The following is a 21,393-nucleotide window of genomic DNA, read 5'->3' as shown; positions in this document are numbered from 1 at the left end:
AATAGAGTTAAAAAAGAGATGTCGTTGACAAGTAAGCTTGTGATCGAGTTTCATCAACGCATAATGTTCGCAAAATACTAAAAAACCTTTATAAGCAAAATCAAAGTTTTGGTTTATTTCGGTTTGAATGTACGTTTATAATATAAATTTGCTAAATCATGGTTAGTGTCCGGTTTTAGTGTGTTGGATTTTAAAATCGGAAAAACCAATCGGTTAACGAATAACTCGGAATCATTTAAGTTTGGTTCGGGTTTAGAATATCTGGTCATTATTATTTAGTCAACGATAATTCAATTTATCCAAGACGACGACGTTTGTTTTGGTAACAACCCAACATATGTACTCTCTCACTCTGTAGTTGTTAGATAGATCTCAGAAGTCTCAAACCACTTCTCAGAGTCGCGCACACACTAAAATGGCGTTCCGCGTTTTTCTCCTTATCTCTCTCACCGCACTTCTCATCTTCTCCGCCGTTTCTCCTTCTTTCGCCGTTTCTTCCTCCTCCGACGACGTCGACGATGAGGATCTCAGCTTCCTCGAAGATCTCAAAGAAGAAGACGACGCTCCCGGTCACGGCGCTGGCGATGACTCATTCACCGACGAATTCGAAGGTGGTGGAGAAGACGAAGAAGATCCAGAGATGTACAACGACGATGACGACGAAGAAGGAGATTTCTCCGATCTAGGAAATCCAGATTCCGATCCGTTACCGACGCCGGAGATCGATGAGAAAGACGTGGTCGTAATCAAGGAGCGTAACTTCACTGACGTGATTGAGAATAACCGATACGTTTTGGTTGAGTTTTACGCGCCGTGGTGTGGTCATTGTCAGTCTCTTGCTCCTGAGTATGCTGCAGCTGCGACCGAGCTTAAGGACTCTGGTGTCGTTTTGGCTAAGATCGATGCGACTGAGGAGAATGAGCTGACTCAGGAGCATAGCGTTCAGGGCTTCCCTACTCTTCTTTTCTTCGTTGATGGTGAGCACAAGCCTTACACTGGAGGCAGGACTAAGTAAGTGATATTGAAGTTTTAATACTAGTTCTAATTTTGCTTAAGCATCGTCGGATCTGATTTGGAGTTAGGATTGCTGAATAATTTTCATTGGTTTTGTGAATTAGAGAAACAATTGTGACATGGGTGAAGAAAAAGATAGGTCCTGGTGTGTATAATCTAACTACATTAGATGATGCTGAGAAAGTGTTGACTTCTGGGAACAAAGTCGTCTTGGGATACTTGACCTCCTTGGTGGTATGGTTTCTTCTTTTATTCACTTGGTTTATAGTCTTTTGAGTCGTATAGTCTTATTGGATATTCAAAATGTGATTTTTTTTTTACAGGGTGTTGAGCATGACCAACTTGCTGCTGCTTCTAAAGCTGAAGACGATGTTAACTTCTATCAAACTGTGAATCCTGATGTTGCCAAGATGTTTCACATCGATTCCGAGTCTAAAAGGCCTGCTCTTGTCCTCGTTAAGAGGGAAGAGGAGAAGATTAGCCATTTTGGTTGGTTTCCTGTAAATCTTTGCTATGCATTGGTTCAATGATCTTGTTCTTAGGATTTTTTCCTAATTATGTTTGTGTTATTAATCTGCAGATGGGGAATTTGTTAAGTCTGCTCTAGTTAGTTTTGTGTCTGCCAATAAGCTTCCTTTGGTGTCTGTTTTCACCAGAGAGACTGGACCGGAAATTTTTGAGAGTGCAATCAAGAAACAGGTGTGTCACTGTTTTTAGTAGGATTTTTCGATCCAAATTCGAAGATGGTTTATTGTCCATCTACTAACATGAACTATAAGTCTCTTTGCAGTTGCTGTTGTTTGTAACCAAAAATGACTCTGAAAAGGTTCTTCCGGAATTTCAAGAAGCAGCGAAATCATTCAAAGGAAAGGTGAGAACATATATCTAGTCTGGTTTAGACCAATTTATTTTATATATATGTTTTGCATCAAAACGAATCCACGAAGGAGGATCTTTGGAGGCAACGATGGCTTTATGTTAATCTTGGTAAGGTTACTTCTAAGAAGCCTTTTGTTTCTTGATACAGCTCATCTTTGTGTCTGTGGATCTGGATAATGAGGATTATGGGAAACCAGTCGCTGAATACTTTGGTGTGTCTGAAAATGGTCCTAAAGTAAGTCGATTGTTTTATCTTGTTATGGGTTTAAGAATTGCACATTTATAAGAATCTGAGTCCTAGATATTTTTAATATGCCATGCTGATCACATCTAAAATGTTGGTGTGTGTATAGCTTATTGCCTACACAGGGAATGATGATCCTAAAAAACATTTTTTCGATGGCGAGATCAAGGCAGATGATATTAAGGTATCTCTTTGAAGTTTCTTTCACTCGTAAATTTCTACTTCACGGTGATAAAATTAAGGTATCTCTTTGAATTTTCTTAAACCTCTAATATACTGCAGACGTTTGGAGAGGATTTCCTGAACGACAAGTTAAAGCCTTTCTATAAGTCAGACCCCATTCCTGAAAAGGTAAAGCTGTTTTTTTTTAATCATTAATTTCCATCAGTCTTGTTGGCTCATGTAACACCAGGACTTAATTTTGTTGCTACAGAACGATGGGGATGTGAAAATAGTGGTTGGAGATAACTTTGATGAAATTGTTCTGGACGATTCTAAAGATGTTCTTCTCGAGGTACAAATTGTATTAAAATCCACTAATAAACTGATATGGATTTACGTCTTTTCATTACATCAATACTTAGTTTAGTTGTATAAACAAAACTCAGGTCTATGCACCATGGTGTGGCCATTGCCAAGCCCTTGAGCCAATGTATAACAAGCTTGCGAAACATTTAAATAGTATTGATTCTGTCGTCATAGCCAAGATGGATGGAACAAGCAACGAACATCCCAAGGCAAAGGTAATAAAGTGAATGCGTATTATCTCTGCACACTGAGAACCTTTCTATGTTCAAAGCCTGAAGAATTAATTTTTCTGGTGTTGCAGGCTGAGGGGTTCCCTACAATTCTCTTCTTCCCTGCAGGCAACAAGACTTCAGAGCCGGTAAGTTCTGCTTCTTCTGGCTGCAATGGATTTGTCTTCTTGGATTCATCTAAACTGAAATTTTTTTGTCTTATTTTGTTGTGTGGAGCAGATAACGGTAGATACAGACCGCACTGTGGTTGCATTTTACAAGTTCTTAAGAAAACACGCAACAATCCCATTCAAACTGGAGAAACCTGCATCAGCCGAATCTCCTAAAAGTGTTGACTCCTCACCAAAAGTAGAAACTACAGAGACCAAAGAAAAATCTGATAGCACGACAAAGAGTAGCCAAAGTGACTCCAAGGACGAATTGTGATCCAAAGCCAAGGAAAGAGTATAAGTTATATAATATATATATGTCTCTTAAGTTATATGTATGATCGGAATTGTTTGGACTAGAGATAAAGTAACTTTAGTTTTGGGAAAGACATTTTCCACTCTTGATTTGGTTTCACCTTTGCTAAATGTAGAAAGGCCAAACTGTACTGTCGAGTGTCACACAATGAAATAAGTCAATATCATTGACCCGGAAATCTCTATTTTGCCGAAGAGCCTGGAACCTTTATTACTATTTCCCTCAATAGTCCAGATCTTTCGTCATAACTTCGTTGATACTACGCCAAGGTATGCGGAACATGATTGTTTTAAAGTCCACCATTAGAAGGAAACTTTTTCTTTCTCAAGCGTCAACATTGTAAAGTGGTTACACTTTGCCTTACGATTATGACAATTGACTCTTTTATATTCCTTCCTTTTAATGTGATTCATTTCTTCCTACTAAGATACACCAATTGCTCCACTAATAGAAAACATTAAATTAAATTTTGAAATCCCCAAAGCATTGAGTTCTTCTTAGGCACCACCAAAGCAATTCTCAGTGTTACTCATATGAACTTTAAGTGGAAATCAATAAATTGACTACGTGATCTGATGATGCTTCGCTCCATATCTAGTTTTTAATACACTTGTGACGTGGTGAAGTCCCATTCGTCATAAGCATCCTATATATTATTATTCCATCTCTTCTTCCTAACTTACTTCAAGTCTTCAAAAACAGAAGAAACCATTGAGATGATGAAGAAGGTTGGCTTCGTCATTGTATCTCTCTTAATGGTATCCGTTGTTGACATTTCAGCTAAAGAGGAAATATCACCGAGACTGTCTCCGATAGAGCATTCTTCCTCGTCACCGCCTCAGCAAGAAAACGAAATGTCTCCAATATCTCCGACGATGATGTCTACTGATTACGATTATCCGTCTTCGTCTCAGTTTACGGAATCAAGTGATCTCAGTTACACTGAAAATACCAGAACCGGAGGCGGAGGAAACAAGACTGGAGTTGTCGTTGTTGGAGCCATTGCAGCGGTGAGTATGGTCTGCTTCGGTGGTGTATATTTGTTCAAGCAACGGCGTGACAACATTCGTCGATCGCGGTATGGATACGTCGCCACTGAATTCTTCTGAAGATAACTTTGAAGGCGATCTTCAGAAGTCTAGTTTCTTTTCAAAATGTTCTTGGTAAATATTTGTTTGTTCGTTTCTTACATATATCTTTTTGAAATTTCTACTGTTTTGATTTTGGAGGTCTCACTTGTTAGTCAACTCTTTCTCTTTGGTCAGATAAATGTATCATCACTAAGGACTCGAACACCATTATGGAACACAAAGAAAAGAAGCTTACAAACTTTTTTTTGATAACTTTTGTCGTTTCAAAGTTTCTAAAGTCTAGTTTCTTTTGGAAAATGCAAATTTATGATGTAGTATACGAACAACATGCAAAAGTGAGCTTTGTTTATTGAGAGATTCACAACAATGTAGATCGTATTGAAAAAACATAGAGAACACGAGGCATGAGACTGTTTTTTATCTAATGGAAAAGTGAAAACACCCCAAGAAAGTTATAACTTCATCTTTACATTTACTTCTCTTCCAATCTTGCCAGGATCGACTCCGCGAAACTCTGTTGCCTGTCAATTCAAACAAGTACAAAGTCACATCAAGACTTAATTCAAGAATCATAAAAGTTGAGAGAGCCTTTAAATTTGTGCAGGTTCCAAGTTTGGTTAAATGGAAAGTGTCGCTCTGGCCACTGAAAATTCTTAAGAAATATAACTAAATCTACACAAGATAATGACACGTTTAACATACTTGCGTTCACTGTGCTTGGAGCTTGGTCTCGAATACTTCAAGTATCCATCCCACGGCACCTTTTTCAGACCCGCCCTAAGAGATATCATGTCTCTCACCCTGTCACAAGTAAATAAAGTGGATGCAAAAGAATGTCATGCCAGGTTATTACAGTGGATGCAAATTTCTTAGCATATGACTTCTCTGATGAATGACCAAGAGAAGAGTGTTTTACCTCTCTGCAAACTCAATCCCTGTTTCACCGGGCCTTAAAGTTTGGGGTTCCAAGTACCACACTTCACACACAACAGCCCATGATGTCATGAGTTGCAGCAAGTGCATTGTAAACGATTGTCTGCAAAGACCATGCAAGACCTTTTGTTACCAAGACAAAAAAATGGCCCTAAATATTTCTCTGGAAGAAATCATCTTTCAATCGCAACTAAGCAATATACTAAAACAATAGTGTATAACTAGTTAGAAAAGCTTATTCACCCCTTTCAACACTACTTCAGAAATTTCAAAATCATCTGTCCAGACTGATATGAGAATTCTTATGAAAAATACCCTTACTTTCTGCTGTTCCAAAAGGCGTCAACAAAAATCTTGTTGTATTTAATTGCAATTGGGCAAACAGTGCAGTCTAATTCAAAAGCACCCTGACCATTATCATGCAGAGGATCAGACACTATAACATAGTAGGAGGAGGGTAAATCACATCAAAGTTAGGTCCAAAATACCTTCTTAAACATCACTGTATAGTTATTATTTACACATGTTCCCTCAGGAAATATGAGAAGAGGATTATTGTCAGTTCCTTGGACATGGTCCCTTAACCTGATTCATATTCCCATAATTAGCATGAGTAGATTATGTAATGACACTTGCAAGGTATAAGAATTATGCATACTTTCTCGCAACAATTTCACGATCCTTTGCCTCTGAACGATTGAACCAGATACATCCTACACTCTCTAATATTGTGCTTTGCAGAAGTCCTTCACATATAAAGCAACAAAAGTCAATCATGGCTTGTTCACAATAATGCGTGAAAGGTAAACCAATCATTCTTCACTAAAACTAAGCAATCATAAAGGTCATTAGCACACTTCTGGGAGCTCTAATAGCCAGAGACTTACCAACCCAACCAGGATGCTTCTGCATAATAACAGCAAATGCAGTCATCTGCTCCAAGACGATGAAATCAATCATTGAAGTATGGTTGGCAACATAAACCTGTTTTAACCCCGATCATAAAGTAAGCATAGGTATACAAGTATCACGGAGATACAAAGTAAAGTTTTTTAAAAGGAAATATGACCTGCTTAGGACGGATGCTAGGCCGTGGGCCGTGATACTTGACAACTCCGGTCCATGAGGCGACAAAGAAGCTGCATATCATTTCCACCAAAACCCTCTGGTAACACAGCAAAAGAAAGCAAAATCTTCCTGAATTTAAGAAAACATAGTGAAAACGTAATCATACAAGACAAACGAGAGACAAAGAATCCAACACACCTCTATCTTTTTCCTCAACCTATCTTGACCTTTCAGCAGAGCATTTACGGGGATAAACAATGATAGGAAAATAATCCACCCAAAAGCTAAAGTGACGACCCTGAAGATTTTATTTTAAAAACTGAACTGCTTAGTTAAAAATCTTAACTTTGAGCTAAGAACAAGAACTAGTGGAATAAATTAAGAGGAACCAACCTCAAGGGAAAGAGGAGACAGTATCTAACAACAACACCAAAGCACCATAGAGGGAATAAGTAAATGTTCCAGTTCCAAGGTTCCGGAGGATTCGATTTGAAACATCTTGTGAAAGAGTCCTGCAAAATCATACCCAACAGAAAACAAAATGATAACAGAGTGGACAACAACTAGAGATAAAAATTCAACCTTTAGCTCATAAATTTGAAGTATATGACACAGATTTGGGCTTTACATCAACAATGGCACCAGCAGCTTCAGTGAGAGTGGGAGAGATGTCGAGCAAATCACGCCTGCAATCACCTCACGGTGAGTACTTAATCAGCCGATCAAATCAAATTCAAAATACAAAAGAGAGAAATTTATACAGGCTGAGCTTGCCGCGTGGTTCGTTGATGGAGGAACCGGAAGGAAGGTAATCTTCGAGGTTGGGGTGATCGAGATCAAGCTCGGATCTTGAAGTCACGAGCCTCCCTGCCGTACTGCTCATGGTTTACGTCGCCGGTGATTCCTTTTTCTTTTTGTTTTTTTTTGGTGTTTTTCCCAATCTTCGAATCTCCGATGAGAGAGAAGAGCTTTAGCCACTCAACAGGCTTGACTCTGTCTGATTGATACTTTCTAACAGGCCCATTATTAGTCTAATAGGCCCAATTTGATCAATCGACTTTTTTTTTTTTTTTTTTTTTTTTTTTTTTTTTTTTGTAATGAACAAGGATTTTAAAAGATAAAAAAACACCAAATCTTTTTTACCTTTAGAGGTGAGATTTGTTTATTCCGATTTTTCAAGTAAAAATGTATCCAAAATCTTTCAAAATCAGTTTTTAGTAGTTTTTTAAAACACTTGTCAAGTTTGAATAACAGTAGATTTGATATGTTTTTTTATAAATCCTTAATTAAATAACAAGATATTGTGAATTATTTTGCATTACAAAAAAAATCCAAAATCTCACCTCTAAAGGTAAAAAAGATTTGGGGTATTGAACAAGGATTTAAAAAGATTTTTCAAGTAATCACCTCTAAAGGATTGAACAAGGATTTTATCTACTAAAATCCACCAAATCTTTTTTACCTTTAGAGGTGAGATTTGTTTATTCCTATTTACTAAAATATCCCAAATCTTTACTAAATAATCAATACCCCCCTCAAAGTTACATATAAAATCAAGTAAATAGATCGTAATTTTCCAAACACAAAATTTAAAGTTGAGTATCTTGCATTACAAAAATACAAAATTAAACTGAAAAAATATAGCTTCATCAAGGTTTCAACTTGTTGTTCTCTTGGTCATCTTCTCTCTCGTTAATACTGCTCAATGCGAAGGTACTTATACGTTTTTCCTTTCACAGTATTATTAATAAGTGCTTCTTTTAATTTGTTTTACAATCATAACATTCCAAAACTCCACACATTTGATATGTTTACGAAGAATTAAGATAATTCTACAAGTTTAGGATTAGTAATTTTTACTAAACTTAAGAAAACCGTAATCGAAATTATATTTAAGGATCTTTTGACCTAATAATAATAGACATATCTGTTAAATTTACAAAAAAAAAAAAAACGCACACAGAAAAGGATATAATAGACGGACCATGCCGCTTAAGAGGAACGTGCAACAACGATAAGGACTGCGACACCCATTGCCACAAGAGCACCGACCCTACACCCATGGACGGCCGGTGCCTCTTCGACAAACCCACCGGTCCTGTTTGTTGCTGCTTATTTGATTAAATCATCATATACATCTTTCTTTTTTTCTTTCTACAAATCTCTATCATATGATCGTATATTTTCTTAATTAGTAATGATGTGAAGATAAAATAAATAAAAAGTATTACGTCCCAATTATTTGAAGGTTTTTAAAAAGAAGTTATTTTGTGTTTCTTATTATTTGTTTTCTTGTTTGCCATATTGACTGACACTTTCCTCTAATATTTTGTAAGAGGTGGCTATTTGTGAACAAAACGTATTATGTAATTATTTCGTTTCTCTTTGAAAAGGTTGACCTTTTGCGTTGAAACCTTGTGCTTTTTCGTTTCTATTTGTATTATGTAATGCAAGATACTCGACTTTAATAAGTTTTGTGTTTGGAAAATATATTTGTGTGTATTTTGAAAAGGTTGACCTTTTGCGTTGATGGTGATAAAACTCCTAACTCGTTTCTCTTTCGTTTTATTTAGCTTGAGAACTGTTAAAATATTAGAGATCTGGACATTGTTGAATACAGTATGCAATACACAACAGATACATGAGATATACACACAAATATATTTTCCATCTCAGTGTTTCCAGAGAACGGCCAACCATCTCTCTACACGGTTTGAAATCTACTCATCAGCCACGGGAGGGTCTACCCAACGACCATGTTCTTTGATCAGACCGATCAGAGCATCTGTTGCCCCCGTCATGGCAATCCCACGCTTCACCACCGTCTGTCCACAAAAAAAATATATCAAGATCCGATTCTTATAACAACACTTTCTTTAAGAAACCCAAGAATTAAAAGGTGTTACGTTACCTTTCCGACATAAAGGTCGATTTTGCCGGGGGAACCACCTACATATCCGAAATCAGCATCTGCCATTTCTCCAGGTCCATTCACAATGCAACCCATGATTGCGATCTGCACCACCATTGTTCAATTTGTTTTACATTCAAAAACACAAACTTCCCTTGAAAACATGTATTAAAAAAAAAAGTCTTTTAAGAGTTTTAACCGAAACGCCAGGTAAATGTGAAGTCTTTTCTCGAATCTCCGCGCTGATTTCTTGCAAGTCGAAAAGCGTTCTTCCACAAGACGGGCATGATACATATTCCTGCAAATGATTTTGCAAAGTTATTACTTTTCCTCTTTTTTTTTTTTAAGAAAGAATATACAAAAAAATATTGATTCTTTGTGCTTTTTACCGTCTTAGTGTTACGCATTCTGCAGCCTTGTAATAAGTTGAAGGAAGTATTCCGAAGAAAATCAAAATCTTGGTCAGGTGCTTCGAGCATTACACCATCACCGAGTCCATCCACAAGAAGTGCTCCAGCGTATGTCCCTGCATGAATCACCAATTCGTCCCTGCATTGTGCAGCAAGAAGAAAGAAAACGCATTAAGATCAAAAACGGATTTTGTCATTCACTGCACAAAGCTCGAAAGTTCGTTATCATCTACCTGTGAATTCCGGTTGGGAAATTTATGTGGTGAATAACAGGAAAGTTAACTGAATTCTCGGATAGGAACTCGAATAACCTGCAAGTTCCAGGAAAAGAATATTACTTAGCGCTTAATAAATCTTGTAACTCAGCAAAAAAATATTAGATATTGAGAAGCTTTCAATTATTACCTCCGAGCTGCATGTACTCTGCTAATTTTGTCTTCAGTGAAGGGTACATCATGGAGAATCATAGTAGCATCGATGTTTTTGAGTATTTCAAGCTCCTCATATGGCTCATCACCTCGTAGAGAGACAACCAAGCGTGTACCTGAAACAATCAAAGCTAAGAAATACTGAAACAAAATTGTTATGATTTCTTGCAGGTAAGAATCAGGTCACCTTCAGGGAGAAGCTTATAAGCGCCACCAGATAGTTCCTTGAGGTTGACAAGAACCATTGCATTGGGCAATGGCTTTGTGAGTTGCTCTGATAAAGGTGCTATAACTCCCATACTGACATCAATCAACCGTTTTAGAGCCAAACGCTGTAAACAGAACTCAATATTTATGCTCAGCCATATCAAAATCTTGAAGTAAAATGATATGGAGAAGCAAGGGTGATTCTTACAGCCACGTGATCATCTACAGGTGGTAGCTCTCTTAATAAGATTGAATCAACAGTTGCCAGATCCTACACAACATTACTCGGGAAAGTAAGAATTGGGAACCAATATCAAATTTATTACAGTCAGACTGCGTCTGTCATGGAAATATATTGAACCATATCTCACCTTAAATGGCATGCCTACGACAAGCTTTGTAGCGAGCGATCTGTAGAGGAGTTCAGGTGCCTAGAGACAAAGTAAAATAGTGAGAGGAAAGCAAGTGACCCGTTCTATAGATTGCATTAAGGAAAGTAAAGAGGATGAGAAGACTGAAGAGTACTTATACCTTTAGTTGGTCCAAAGAGATCGACATTAGAACAGAACCATCACGGTGAAGGACACCTCTGTAATCGACCGCTTCTCCCTATAGTTCTCAGGAAAAATCATTTTGATGGTCTTCAATACTTGAAAAAGGACAACATGAAGTACCTGAAACTTTTGAAATGTACAGTCTTACCTCTTTTTGTACAGGTAGATCACCCGTCCGACGCTGGAAATCAAAGTAACGCCTATGCTTTTCTTCAAACGGAGCCTAATACACAAAGGGGTTGCATTAGTCCCATAAAGTGGAAACTATATTAGAGAAGCATCTGATAAAGAATCATTCATACAACGCCTTGTTGAAGTTCAGCAGCTTTTGTCCCAAGGTTGGCCAATCGCTTGCAGGGATCTATCTCCTCTTCTGGTGGCTCCGTCAGTGAAACTCTTATTGTGTCACCAAGCCCGTCCTGCAATCAAATAATCATTGCCATATATGAACTGTTAAAGTTAAGATCTTTACCTTTTGTTATGTAATGGGGTACCTGAAGAAGCGTCCCAATTCCAATTGCAGATTTCATACGCCCATCTTCTCCTTCTCCTGCCTCAGTAACTCCCAAATGCAAAGGATAATCCCATCCCTGAACATACATCTCAGCCACAAGCAAACGGTACGCCTGGACCATGATCACCGGGTTGCTTGCTTTCATTGAGAAAACAAAGTTGTGATAGTCTAATTTCCGACATATCCGCGCAAACTCAAACGCCGATTCAACCTGTGTGAAAGAACTCATGTCAGACAACAGTACATGTGTATTAAGAGAAACCACTGTAAAGTAATTAAGAATTTTCACCATTCCTCTTGGAGAATCCCCATAATAGCTCATGATACGGTCAGAAAGACTTCCATGATTTGTCCCTATACGCATTGCTCTCCCGTATTTTTTGCATTTCTCAACCAAAGGAGTGAAGACCTAAAAAAAGAGAGTAACACCGTTAATAAAGACTGATGGGTTTTAGTGGTTTACAAGATAAGTGAGGCATAGGCTTCCTTCCACCTGCTCGATATGCTGGAGTTCTTTCTGATATTCATCCTCTGTATATTCTATCGTCTCAAACTGTGCCCGTCTGTCCGCTGCAAAAGCAAAAATTCAATCATTCTCGAGTTATAGAAACAAGTGAAAGTAAAGAAAAAAAAAAACAGTACCAAAATTTCCGGGGTTGACACGGATCTTGTCAAAGCATTCAGCGACTCGTAAAGCTACAGCAGGGGCAAAATGAATATCTGCTACCAGAGGTATATTGTAACTGTTAACCAAGATGCAAAACACCACTTCAGTTTCATACTACTCAAACTTCACATACAAACATAGAGAGAAACTCAGTATGGTCATCGACTTACTTAAGCTGAACAAGTTTATCTTTTATTTCAAAGCACGCATCCGCCTCTTTCTTCCCTTGAACAGTTATCCTCACAATATCCGCGCCTTTATCCGCTATTCTCATAACCTATAATCACAGAACCAACAGTCATAAAGCTTATTGTGAACACAATCAAATCATCTTGACACCAAATTTTCATATATTGATGTATACAGATATGCAAGGGTCATAAATCAAAGCAATATATTCAAACTGCACATAAATTTAAGGGACAGATGTGTAAAACCTCATCAACAGTTCCAGCAACATCTTTTGTATCCGAAGTAGTCATGGTTTGAATCCTTATGGGATGTTCGCTTCCAAGGGCGACATTTCCAACCATAACAGTACGAGTCGTCCTTCTCACTGTCTTATGCAACGACTCACAATACTTCTGTCTTGGCACTACAAAACCGATATAACAACACAATCATCCACACTTAACAAAACCTCCAAAAAATCTTAACTTTGAATGAATCTGTAATGCAAAATACCTAAGAGAGGGCTTCCTTCTGAAGCAGGTTGAAGCTCGGCTAAATCAGAGCCTTGGTTTGATGAATTACGGATGACTGAAACTCTTCTACCAGCAGATCTTAGACTCCTCAAATCACAAATTCTAACAAGATTCATGCTTTTACTAAACCCGAGTTTCGAATCCGGGATCTTAACCCCGGAAACAGGAGCTGGCAACACTCCAGTCGCCATTTTTTTTTTTCTCAGTGAATCAAAAGTAACTGCATAGTCAGTCACAGAACAAAATGAGCTGACTTTGATATAACTTTTAAATCCATTTTGGTTACTGTGAAGATCAAACGCAATTAAACAACAAAAGCAGAACACTTTTTTATTTTTATATAGCTTCAATTATGATTCTGAAGCCAAAATCAACAAAATTTCCCCAAACCCAGAATTACCCAACTAAGTTATGTTCGTTCCCCGATGAATTTACACAGAAACTAATCAAACCAGACCAAAGAACCAATCTGAGAACACCCTTATGTTAACGGTTGTTAAGAAGGCATGGTTGAGAACGGTACCTGAAGACGAGCCAAGATCACGCAATTGAGAGAAACAAGTCTTGAAGCCAAGGAATAAAAAAAAAAAATAGAAAAGAGAATGGAAATTAGTGGTGAGAAGAGTTTGAGAGGGATTGATTTTTTTTTTTTCTTTCACATATAAGAAGAAGCTGAGAGGGTGGTGAAAGAAACTAAAGGATAAAAGAGTGTGTTAGAAACAGCCAAGACGACCAATGACATTTGTTGTTGTATAGTCCAAAATGCTGTTTTAAGCACAAGTGGAATCAAATTAGAGCACGGATCCGTGCAAAATGGAAATTTCAGGTTTTACTTTTACATTTATCAGATTTATAAGTTTATCAGATTTTCTCCAATATTAATTTTTGTGTGTTTGTTTCTTAACTACGACACCTTTGGCTTTAAACCAATTGACACGTTTATAATAAAACCAATATGGATTGGAGTTTGTATATTCAAAATAATAGGGATTAGTTTTTCCATTAATGACCAAAAAGAATAAGAAACTTAAGTAAAGATTATGAAACGGTACACACATGCTTGTACCACGAAACTTGGGAGGTAGGTAGCACACGATAATCTAAATCAACAACAATCTTCTCGTATTACAACTAAAAAACACATACAAATCTTGAACCCATACCAAAAAAATCTAGTAAGAACCAAAGCAAAGACTTCTGTTTGCAAGTCATATTTCACATTCATATTTTAGTTTTCTTCTCTTAACGGTCTTCTTCTTGTTCTTCCTCCAGCAAATACTTTTCAAGAATCGCCACAGTTGCATGCTTCGCACTGAATTAACAACATAAACAACATATCAGGAAGACAAGAAACCCCACAAAGATTTAAACCTTAATTAATCCATTAACCCCAACATATTGCACTATTGTACCTTCCGGGTCTAATGATCTTATACTTTCCCACATTAGTCAGATCGACAATTGTAGACCCTGCTCGACCTGATGGAAGCAAACCACCGTCATAGACATAAGCACAATGCTGCCACAGATTCTCAAAATCTCTAACACAAACGCTGCTTCTATCACCGCTTAGGTTAGCACTTGTAAGAGCCAACACACTCCCCGAACCTCTCGATACTTCTCTAATGAACTCACAATCTGGAACCCTTACTCCAATAGTATCACTCCCAGGATTCAAGGACTTTTCAAGAATGCTTGATTCACCTGTTTTAAAAACACTACAAGAACACTCTCACATAAAAGGAGATCATATCGATGCAACCACATTAAGAAGAATATGCAAACCTCGTTGAAGTACGAGAGTGACTGGACCAGGCAAGAGCGAATCGAGTAAACCATGAGGTAAGTGATTCGTTGTAGCTACTCTCTTGATATCTAATACATCGCCAACACATATGGCTAAAGGGCTTGTTAGCTTACGTCCTTTGATCTCATAAATCCGGTTCACCGCTTCTAACGAACTGTTTATGTTACATACACAATCACAACTCAATGTAATAAAAGCTTATTGCAGGTAAATAAAGTGAAGATTTTTATTCATATTACCAAGCATCACAAGCGAAGCCATAAAGCGTATCAGTGGGTACAGCTATAACTTTCTCAGATTTGATTGCTTCAATAGCTTTTTGTGCATAGGCTTCAGTTGCAGGATGAACTAAACATGAATTGTTCACTACACATGTTTCAGCTCTCTCCAAACTCCAAACCATCTTCTTTTGTAATCCCCATCTCAATCTTCTACTGTGGTTAGCAATCGAAAAGAATCTTAACTCGGAGACTCCTAATACACATACACACACATGAGAATAATGGATTTACGAATTCGAAATTGGACCTTACGACGACCTAAAAATTTATAATCCAAATTTTCTCAGAAAACCAAAAGCAGAACAGATTGAAAAAACCAACCTTTACGAAGAAGAGGAGAAGACGGCGCCGGTAAGATTCCGGGAAGTTTCTCAGCGAGCCTCGTCGAGAGATTCATCGTCGTCGTCGTCGAGAAGAGAAGACGGCAAGACTTAAGCCTGTCAGAAACAGAACAGAGAAGAAGAAAGGTTTTGAAGAAACTGGCACGTGATTGCCCCGTGATAATTTTTTTAATTTGATAATTTTCGATTAAATCTTTTAAATAAATAAAAAAAAATTAAAGAAGTTAAAAAAAACCAATACTACTACAAACCTTTGATTTGCAGAGATTGAGCAAATCGAAGTTACAAACTTACAACAATACAAACTGTGTATATGCAAAGGAAGGAAAACAAACAAAAAAGAACAATCTTTTAAGCGTTCCTGGATCACTTTTCTCTTTTCTTTTTATACAAATCATTACATAACATTAACTGAACTAACAGTATAAATTGATCTTCCCACTTCCTGGCTCTACGAGGTATTTGGATGATGCCGAGAGGTTGTTGCATCCAGCTGTTGGGGTGGTTGTGTCAGCGTCTGAGCCTGGTTTAGCTGTTGTTCTAGCCTTCTGGCTCGCCATCTTCGTTTCCATCTTACGAATTCAACCATCACTGAGCTCCCGCATATGCAGACACCGAATCCAGCAAATGTTGATAGAAGAACTGACAGAACTGGCTGCAACTTCACCTGTAACCACAAAGGGATCCGATTTAAGAAACAACAAAAATTTGTGTTTATGTCGATTTTTTGCTCCAAGAGATCTCAAAAGTCTCTATCTTTCTCAGCTAAACCCTGAAGCTGGCAAGTTCTTTAGCTTCAAGGAAGATGCGTTGAAGAGTACTAACCACGGAATAAAATATATGGGCGAAGAGAACCACCAAAGCAAACTGGACAGATGCGTAAATCCAGACAAATCTTCTCATAACTGCATATGAATATTCCAGAGCTAAAAACGTATTAGAGTGGAGGAACACATTGAGAGGAGTTTTTTTTTCCAAAAGAAGACCTACCCATGGTTGATGCGGTCATGGATGCAAGAAGACCAAGAATACAAGAAAACGGCAGAGATATCGCTATTGCACCTGTACCCAGTTTCTCAACCTGGTGGAAATAAGACTTAATGTTATCGATATCTGTCTGTAATATTTTCTGTATATGTATGTCTATATCCGGAAGCTTGTCGTTGTTAAGGCCTTAAGGGTGATTATAAATAGTAGAGATGAGTTTACCAAGAGCTGCTCGAGGAAGCAGAAGTAAGCGAGCATGCTGATGATTACTAGAACCGGTACCTCTTGCCACACCCTGTTGAGAAATAATGAATAGATTCAGGCAAAGTTTCCTGCTTAACCATAAGAGAGTTTGAATGTTTTGAATACTACAAGGTATTCGTTTTTACCTGTACCCAGTGACATCTAGCTGAACAGCACCAGAATTTCGAAGGCTTTGGATCCGTAAGAGTGTTACAGGTAAGTTCTTAACTTCTTGTTTACAAACCTCACAGGTCTTGTTACCCTTTATGGTGAACCATTTAAGAGCACAATCTTTGTGAGCAAGAGCAAGTTCACCTTTGCAACTACACTCCATTTTTAAGGTTTCTCCTCCTTCACAGAGCTCTACTAAACAAATCCTACAAACGGCTTCATCCTCAGGTATATCTTCTCCATCAGCATCACCTGTTTCTGTTCAATACATTAAGATAGACTTGTTGTGTCCAGTAAACAAATATCTAAGAAACAAGAAAAGAATTCATATAACTGATTAAAACACAAACTTACCAGTATCACCAGCCTCTGATGCATTTGGGAAAATGTCTCCTTCTTTAACACGAGGAGTCGAAGGAATTACTCTAAAGAATGACTCCATTCCCTTTAGACTTAGTTCCTTGTCATTAACAGGCACAGAGCGCGAGCGAGCTATGTGCACACTCCCTTTGCTCTGCAATACCAAGTATATAAGTACCTAAACAAAATAGTAAGGTTCTCTGAAAATGACATAAGAGAAAAGCTTACGCTTGGAGTTGGAGGAGCAACACTGCTTCCTCCGTGAGCTGACTCAGAGTGTGAAAGAATAATAGGAGTCACAGGTAGAGATGAAGTTCTCTTGATCCTAGGCGTAAATAACTTTGAAAGTGATAATGACCTCGCTATGGAAGCCTTCTCCTGCAATGCAGAAGGAGAAGAGGCATTCCCTTGTCCCTTCTCGATATCAGTGTTTGAGATTTTTGGTTTACACCCAGCTTTTGGCAATAGATTCTTCAGGGAAGATTTGCCACGCGGAAGAGCAGAAGAAGGAGTAGGAGGAACAGGACCTGGAGAAGTCGAAGTCGAAGTCAGAGAAAAGTTGACTCTCCTCGGAGTTGGACTAGGTGTTGGAGGCATTTTGATAACAACTGAATCTTCAGATGAAAGACCAGTTGCTCTAGAGGGTATCTGCAAAGAGAGGTTCTTTCGCCTCCATTGTTGAACGTTTGCAGAAGTCTCTTCTGTTATAGCAGATGATCCTTCAGGCTTCACATTAAAAACCAGAGATGAAACTAACAAATGAGTTTCTATGAGCAATTCCTCAACAAATGGATGAAACTAACAACACTAAACAATTTGATCTGAATTTTGTAAACACAATAAGCAATTTTTGGCAAGTAATTAACACAGAAAGCTCAAATCTTTTCAATACCATTAAAACAGAACACATCTAAATTCATTCAAAAGTTCGAATCTTTGAAAACAAAGATCCATACTTTTTGCATACATACATTAAATTGATGTGTATATGTACCTGATTTGAAGCAGAGGCAGAATCACCATGACCTGAATCAAGAGTATTAAGAGGCTTTTCCTCAGTACCCATCACTAATACAAACAGCAAGAGATTGATTTCAGTTTTAAGGCAACCTTTTAATATTCCCAAAAATACAAGTACTCTGTACCAAACGCAGAAGTAAAAGGAATAGAAAACGAACTCAAGAAAAAATTTAAAGACTTTAATTAGAAGGAAGGACACCGAAAAGCTCAGAATAAATCTTGTTATATAGTCATCAAAGTCTTGCTAGAGAAAAGCGTGACACAGTAACTAGAGAACTAGATACAACAAAAAGCAACCCAAAAAAAAAAACCCCCCCACAAGTAGAAGAAGCTCAGAAACTAAAGAAACGTACCCAAAAAGAGAAAAATTCCAAATTTTTCCTTAAAACCCGCCCAAAAGGAAGAAACTTTGAAACGGAAGAAACAAAAGAGAGAGAGAGAGAGAGAGAGAGAGAGAGAGGTGTTTGTTTGTTTTATCTTCTCGAGATTAGTGCATTACTTATGATGATGAGGAAGATAGTGGAATCGGGCTGTAAATGAGGAAGAAGAATGAATGAGAAAAAAGAGAGAGAGAGAGACAGAGAAAAGCATGATTCTCATTTATGAAAAGATAGAGTGAGAGATGGGCCTTGCCTTGCCTTGCCTACATACACTTCCTTCTTCTCATATTCATCCTCTTCTTGCCTTAGCTACTTGAAAAGGCTAAAAACATTACGAGTTTTTTTCTTTCTTACCCCAATGTAAAATTTCAATTTATTTTCTGGATGATATAAGTCACACTAGTGTTGGGCTTATTCATTAATATCAAATCTGATCCTAACATCTGTTTTTTTCTTTTTACTTATATATAGTAGTAGTTGAAGCAATTAGGCTTCAAATATATGCGATGCTATATTCTCTCACAAATTATTCGGGAAAAAAAAAAGTGGTAGACACTTATAAAAATACAATTGGAGAACGACACTTATAATGTGTGCTGCGTGTTACTTTGATGCGGGCGCGGCACAATATGATACGACAGAGCAAAATTGTGTTTTTTTGTTACATTTTGTGTAAGTACTAACTCATGTGAGAATGTATGACATGTGTACTGTCTATATCATAGTGATTTAGTGGCTTTTCTTCTCTTTTCCTTTTCAATTAAAATATCTTAATTGAATTTTTGCTTTTGGTCATATCACTCAAGTTTGATGTAACACCTGCATTTGTATTCTTGTTCTCATCATGTCTATTTATTTAGTCACCTCCAGAACCGTGTAACGGTTTCCATGAAGAAATTAATTGTGACTGAAATTTTCGTTTCCAAAAACAGGTGTTTGATGTATCTAATACTAAATTACGTTTAATTAACACATAGTTTTGGATTCATCAACGGACGAGACACTAATTGGGAGGATTAACTGAATCCCTTTAATCTTTGATTAAAGCAACTTTTAGTGATGATGATAGTTCATGTTTTCTGAAAACTATTATTTTTGTCTCTATTTTGTAATTTTATTTTTATTTATATAGAAAATAAAAAAACGTGATATGGCTAGCTAGATATAATTAGATAAATATTAATTGGCAAGATTCATATTAGTAGTATTTTATGTAAGAAACCTTGATTATTAAAGGTTGCTAGTGATGCATTAGGTTTAGCAAAGGTTGTTTGGTGTTAGGATCGGAATTTTTTCATACATCACGATCATGCGTGAAGTTTGTGCTTAGTTAGGTGGCGCAGATAATACGTTATCTCATTAAACAATTATTCTATACGAAAACTATAGAAATGATCAAATATGCTTGTGATTTGACATTGTTTAAGTTTTTGTTTTCATTAAATTCATGTAGCAATATAATCCTCCAAGCTGAAATAACCCTCTATCATTCATATCTAAAGCCTAGATTGCATGTTACTGAGTTAAGCCAAAGGAACTACAAATTTACTATTTTCGTAGACTAACCTAAGATATCGGCTAATTAATAATTTAGTTATCACTTCAAATCACTTATATTGTATGAAGTATAATACAGTATTGCTTTTCTGGTGACAGCTAATATTTGCTTGATGATAATGAGTAGACACAAACACACAGAACCTAAAAAAAAAGTTCAGTCATGTAAACATTTTTGTAATTGCTCGTTTCAAAGAAGGAGAAAAGTCGATATTATTTAATTTGAATTCGGCTTTGGAATGATATACTCAAAATAAAAGCGACTTTATTTTTACATATTTTGCTTCTTACGAAGAATCTCTGCTTTTCAAAACATTGTACGAGTAATCACAGTCATGAATAAAGCTAATTTTGACTTGAATTCAAAACAACCAATCTTTATCGGAGGTGTTAGACTGAAGATTTTAATTTGCTTTATATCCAATAAAGCTAACTCGATCTCTGTTTCCAATATGACACGAATTCACTAGATTTTGTTATGTGATTGGAATCTTCTAATAAATCTGCGTAAGTTTGAAGGACAACACAAAATAACGGTGAAATTTAACACAAAAATATATAGTCAGTTACTAGTATTGATTTTCTTTTTGGTTGAGGAAATAACTTGTGAATATAGAAAAACTTGAGAAAGTTTAGAGAAGTTTTATGTTTATCACTAAAACAATTTTCTATCCACTGATATATTTCCAGCTATGTACGTACGAAATGAAAAATGAACTAAATCGAGTATTCTGATTTGGATGTTTTTATATCTGATGAATGGCCAAACCTACCGATTACGTGAAAGTAGATACCAAAGTGATCCAAATCAACCAGAATTGGCCGACACAAAAGGCAAAGCTAAAGCATATTGGTAGGCAATCTCGCTCTCTCTATCTACAAATATGTACATCATTATAGGTTTTTTGTTTGTTTGGTTGTAATGATATATTCAAGGATTATGCTTACATGTTAAATCCTTTAACAAAAAAAAAAAATGTTTACATGTATCATATACAACAAGTTTCTTTTAGCATGTATCAGAAGTTAAAACCTACGTACCATTAATGACGACTCACTATAATGAAAACTAATACATGTTTCTGTATTCCACAGTGTGATAAAGTTTATTTGATATAACGTTTTGTTTTAGAAATTTTATTTGGCAGTCACTTAAACTTCAAAAATAACAAATATTAAACCTACTAGATTGGAAGTTACAGGGCCTTAAACCATGCAAAATCTTTTATATCAGTTTTTTTTTGTCTGAGCGGGATTGGATGAGGTGTACTAAACTTTCAATATTTAGATTTTTTGTTTTGAATGCTATTGTATAAAATCACACTATAATGATATATACATATACATTGACTAAATCTCCAGCATCTCTTATTAATATAATGTAGGGTGCTTTACAGTT

At 36.8% G+C, this 21,393-nt stretch overlaps 6 protein-coding genes across 8 annotated transcripts; 2 read left to right on the top strand and 4 right to left on the bottom strand.

The window, feature by feature from the left end:
* Positions 353-3,459, top strand: LOC104762170 (protein disulfide isomerase-like 1-4). The gene is made up of 12 exons (XM_010485411.2): positions 353-1,011; positions 1,119-1,248; positions 1,338-1,503; positions 1,595-1,713; positions 1,805-1,885; positions 2,042-2,128; positions 2,247-2,321; positions 2,420-2,488; positions 2,571-2,651; positions 2,746-2,880; positions 2,967-3,023; positions 3,115-3,459. The coding sequence occupies exons 1-12, from the start codon at positions 416-418 to the stop codon at positions 3,319-3,321; spliced, it is 1,803 nt and encodes a 600-aa protein (XP_010483713.1). The 5' UTR covers positions 353-415; the 3' UTR covers positions 3,322-3,459.
* Positions 4,060-4,831, top strand: LOC104762168. The gene is made up of 2 exons (XM_010485409.2): positions 4,060-4,523; positions 4,626-4,831. The coding sequence occupies exon 1, from the start codon at positions 4,077-4,079 to the stop codon at positions 4,467-4,469; it is 393 nt and encodes a 130-aa protein (XP_010483711.1). The 5' UTR covers positions 4,060-4,076; the 3' UTR covers positions 4,470-4,523; positions 4,626-4,831.
* LOC104762169 (glycerol-3-phosphate acyltransferase 3) lies at positions 4,780-7,413 on the bottom strand. The gene is made up of 12 exons (XM_010485410.1): positions 7,214-7,413; positions 7,081-7,138; positions 6,846-6,964; positions 6,651-6,750; positions 6,454-6,549; positions 6,272-6,368; positions 6,043-6,130; positions 5,873-5,969; positions 5,706-5,791; positions 5,368-5,487; positions 5,154-5,252; positions 4,780-4,972 (listed from the first exon to the last, which is right to left on the bottom strand). The coding sequence occupies exons 1-12, from the start codon at positions 7,333-7,335 to the stop codon at positions 4,924-4,926; spliced, it is 1,131 nt and encodes a 376-aa protein (XP_010483712.1). The 5' UTR covers positions 7,336-7,413; the 3' UTR covers positions 4,780-4,923.
* Positions 8,983-13,536, bottom strand: LOC104762167 (4-hydroxy-3-methylbut-2-en-1-yl diphosphate synthase (ferredoxin), chloroplastic). The gene is made up of 20 exons (XM_010485408.2): positions 13,371-13,536; positions 12,828-13,067; positions 12,581-12,738; positions 12,314-12,420; positions 12,119-12,219; positions 11,970-12,046; positions 11,766-11,885; positions 11,457-11,687; positions 11,265-11,381; positions 11,111-11,185; positions 10,940-11,017; positions 10,780-10,839; positions 10,617-10,679; positions 10,389-10,533; positions 10,179-10,317; positions 10,007-10,084; positions 9,753-9,912; positions 9,563-9,661; positions 9,364-9,468; positions 8,983-9,277 (listed from the first exon to the last, which is right to left on the bottom strand). Exons 2-20 carry the CDS (start codon positions 13,036-13,038, stop codon positions 9,173-9,175), a joined length of 2,229 nt encoding a protein of 742 aa, XP_010483710.1. The 5' UTR covers positions 13,039-13,067; positions 13,371-13,536; the 3' UTR covers positions 8,983-9,172.
* LOC104762166 (yrdC domain-containing protein, mitochondrial-like) lies at positions 13,867-15,396 on the bottom strand. Of its 2 annotated transcripts, XM_010485406.2 has the most exons (5): positions 15,257-15,396; positions 14,894-15,128; positions 14,633-14,808; positions 14,260-14,551; positions 13,867-14,159 (listed from the first exon to the last, which is right to left on the bottom strand). In XM_010485406.2, the coding sequence occupies exons 1-5, from the start codon at positions 15,330-15,332 to the stop codon at positions 14,090-14,092; spliced, it is 849 nt and encodes a 282-aa protein (XP_010483708.1). In that variant the 5' UTR covers positions 15,333-15,396; the 3' UTR covers positions 13,867-14,089. The 2 variants fall into 2 exon arrangements, with proteins under 2 accessions (XP_010483708.1, XP_010483709.1); XM_010485407.2 differs by lacking the exon at positions 13,867-14,159 and having other exon boundaries at positions 14,415-14,565.
* LOC104762165 (E3 ubiquitin-protein ligase MARCH7-like) lies at positions 15,492-18,863 on the bottom strand. 2 transcript variants are annotated; one of them, XM_010485405.2, is made up of 9 exons: positions 18,411-18,863; positions 18,032-18,105; positions 17,266-17,763; positions 17,032-17,191; positions 16,653-16,935; positions 16,486-16,558; positions 16,267-16,357; positions 16,102-16,181; positions 15,674-15,943 (listed from the first exon to the last, which is right to left on the bottom strand). In XM_010485405.2, the coding sequence occupies exons 2-9, from the start codon at positions 18,101-18,103 to the stop codon at positions 15,728-15,730; spliced, it is 1,473 nt and encodes a 490-aa protein (XP_010483707.1). In that variant the 5' UTR covers positions 18,104-18,105; positions 18,411-18,863; the 3' UTR covers positions 15,674-15,727. The 2 variants fall into 2 exon arrangements, with proteins under 2 accessions (XP_019095418.1, XP_010483707.1); XM_019239873.1 differs by lacking the exon at positions 18,411-18,863 and having other exon boundaries at positions 15,492-15,943.

Source organism: Camelina sativa, chromosome 18, assembly GCF_000633955.1.
Source record: "Camelina sativa cultivar DH55 chromosome 18, Cs, whole genome shotgun sequence".
NCBI classification, from domain to species: domain Eukaryota; kingdom Viridiplantae; phylum Streptophyta; class Magnoliopsida; order Brassicales; family Brassicaceae; genus Camelina; species Camelina sativa.
This window is presented reverse-complemented; position numbering and strand designations above follow the sequence as displayed.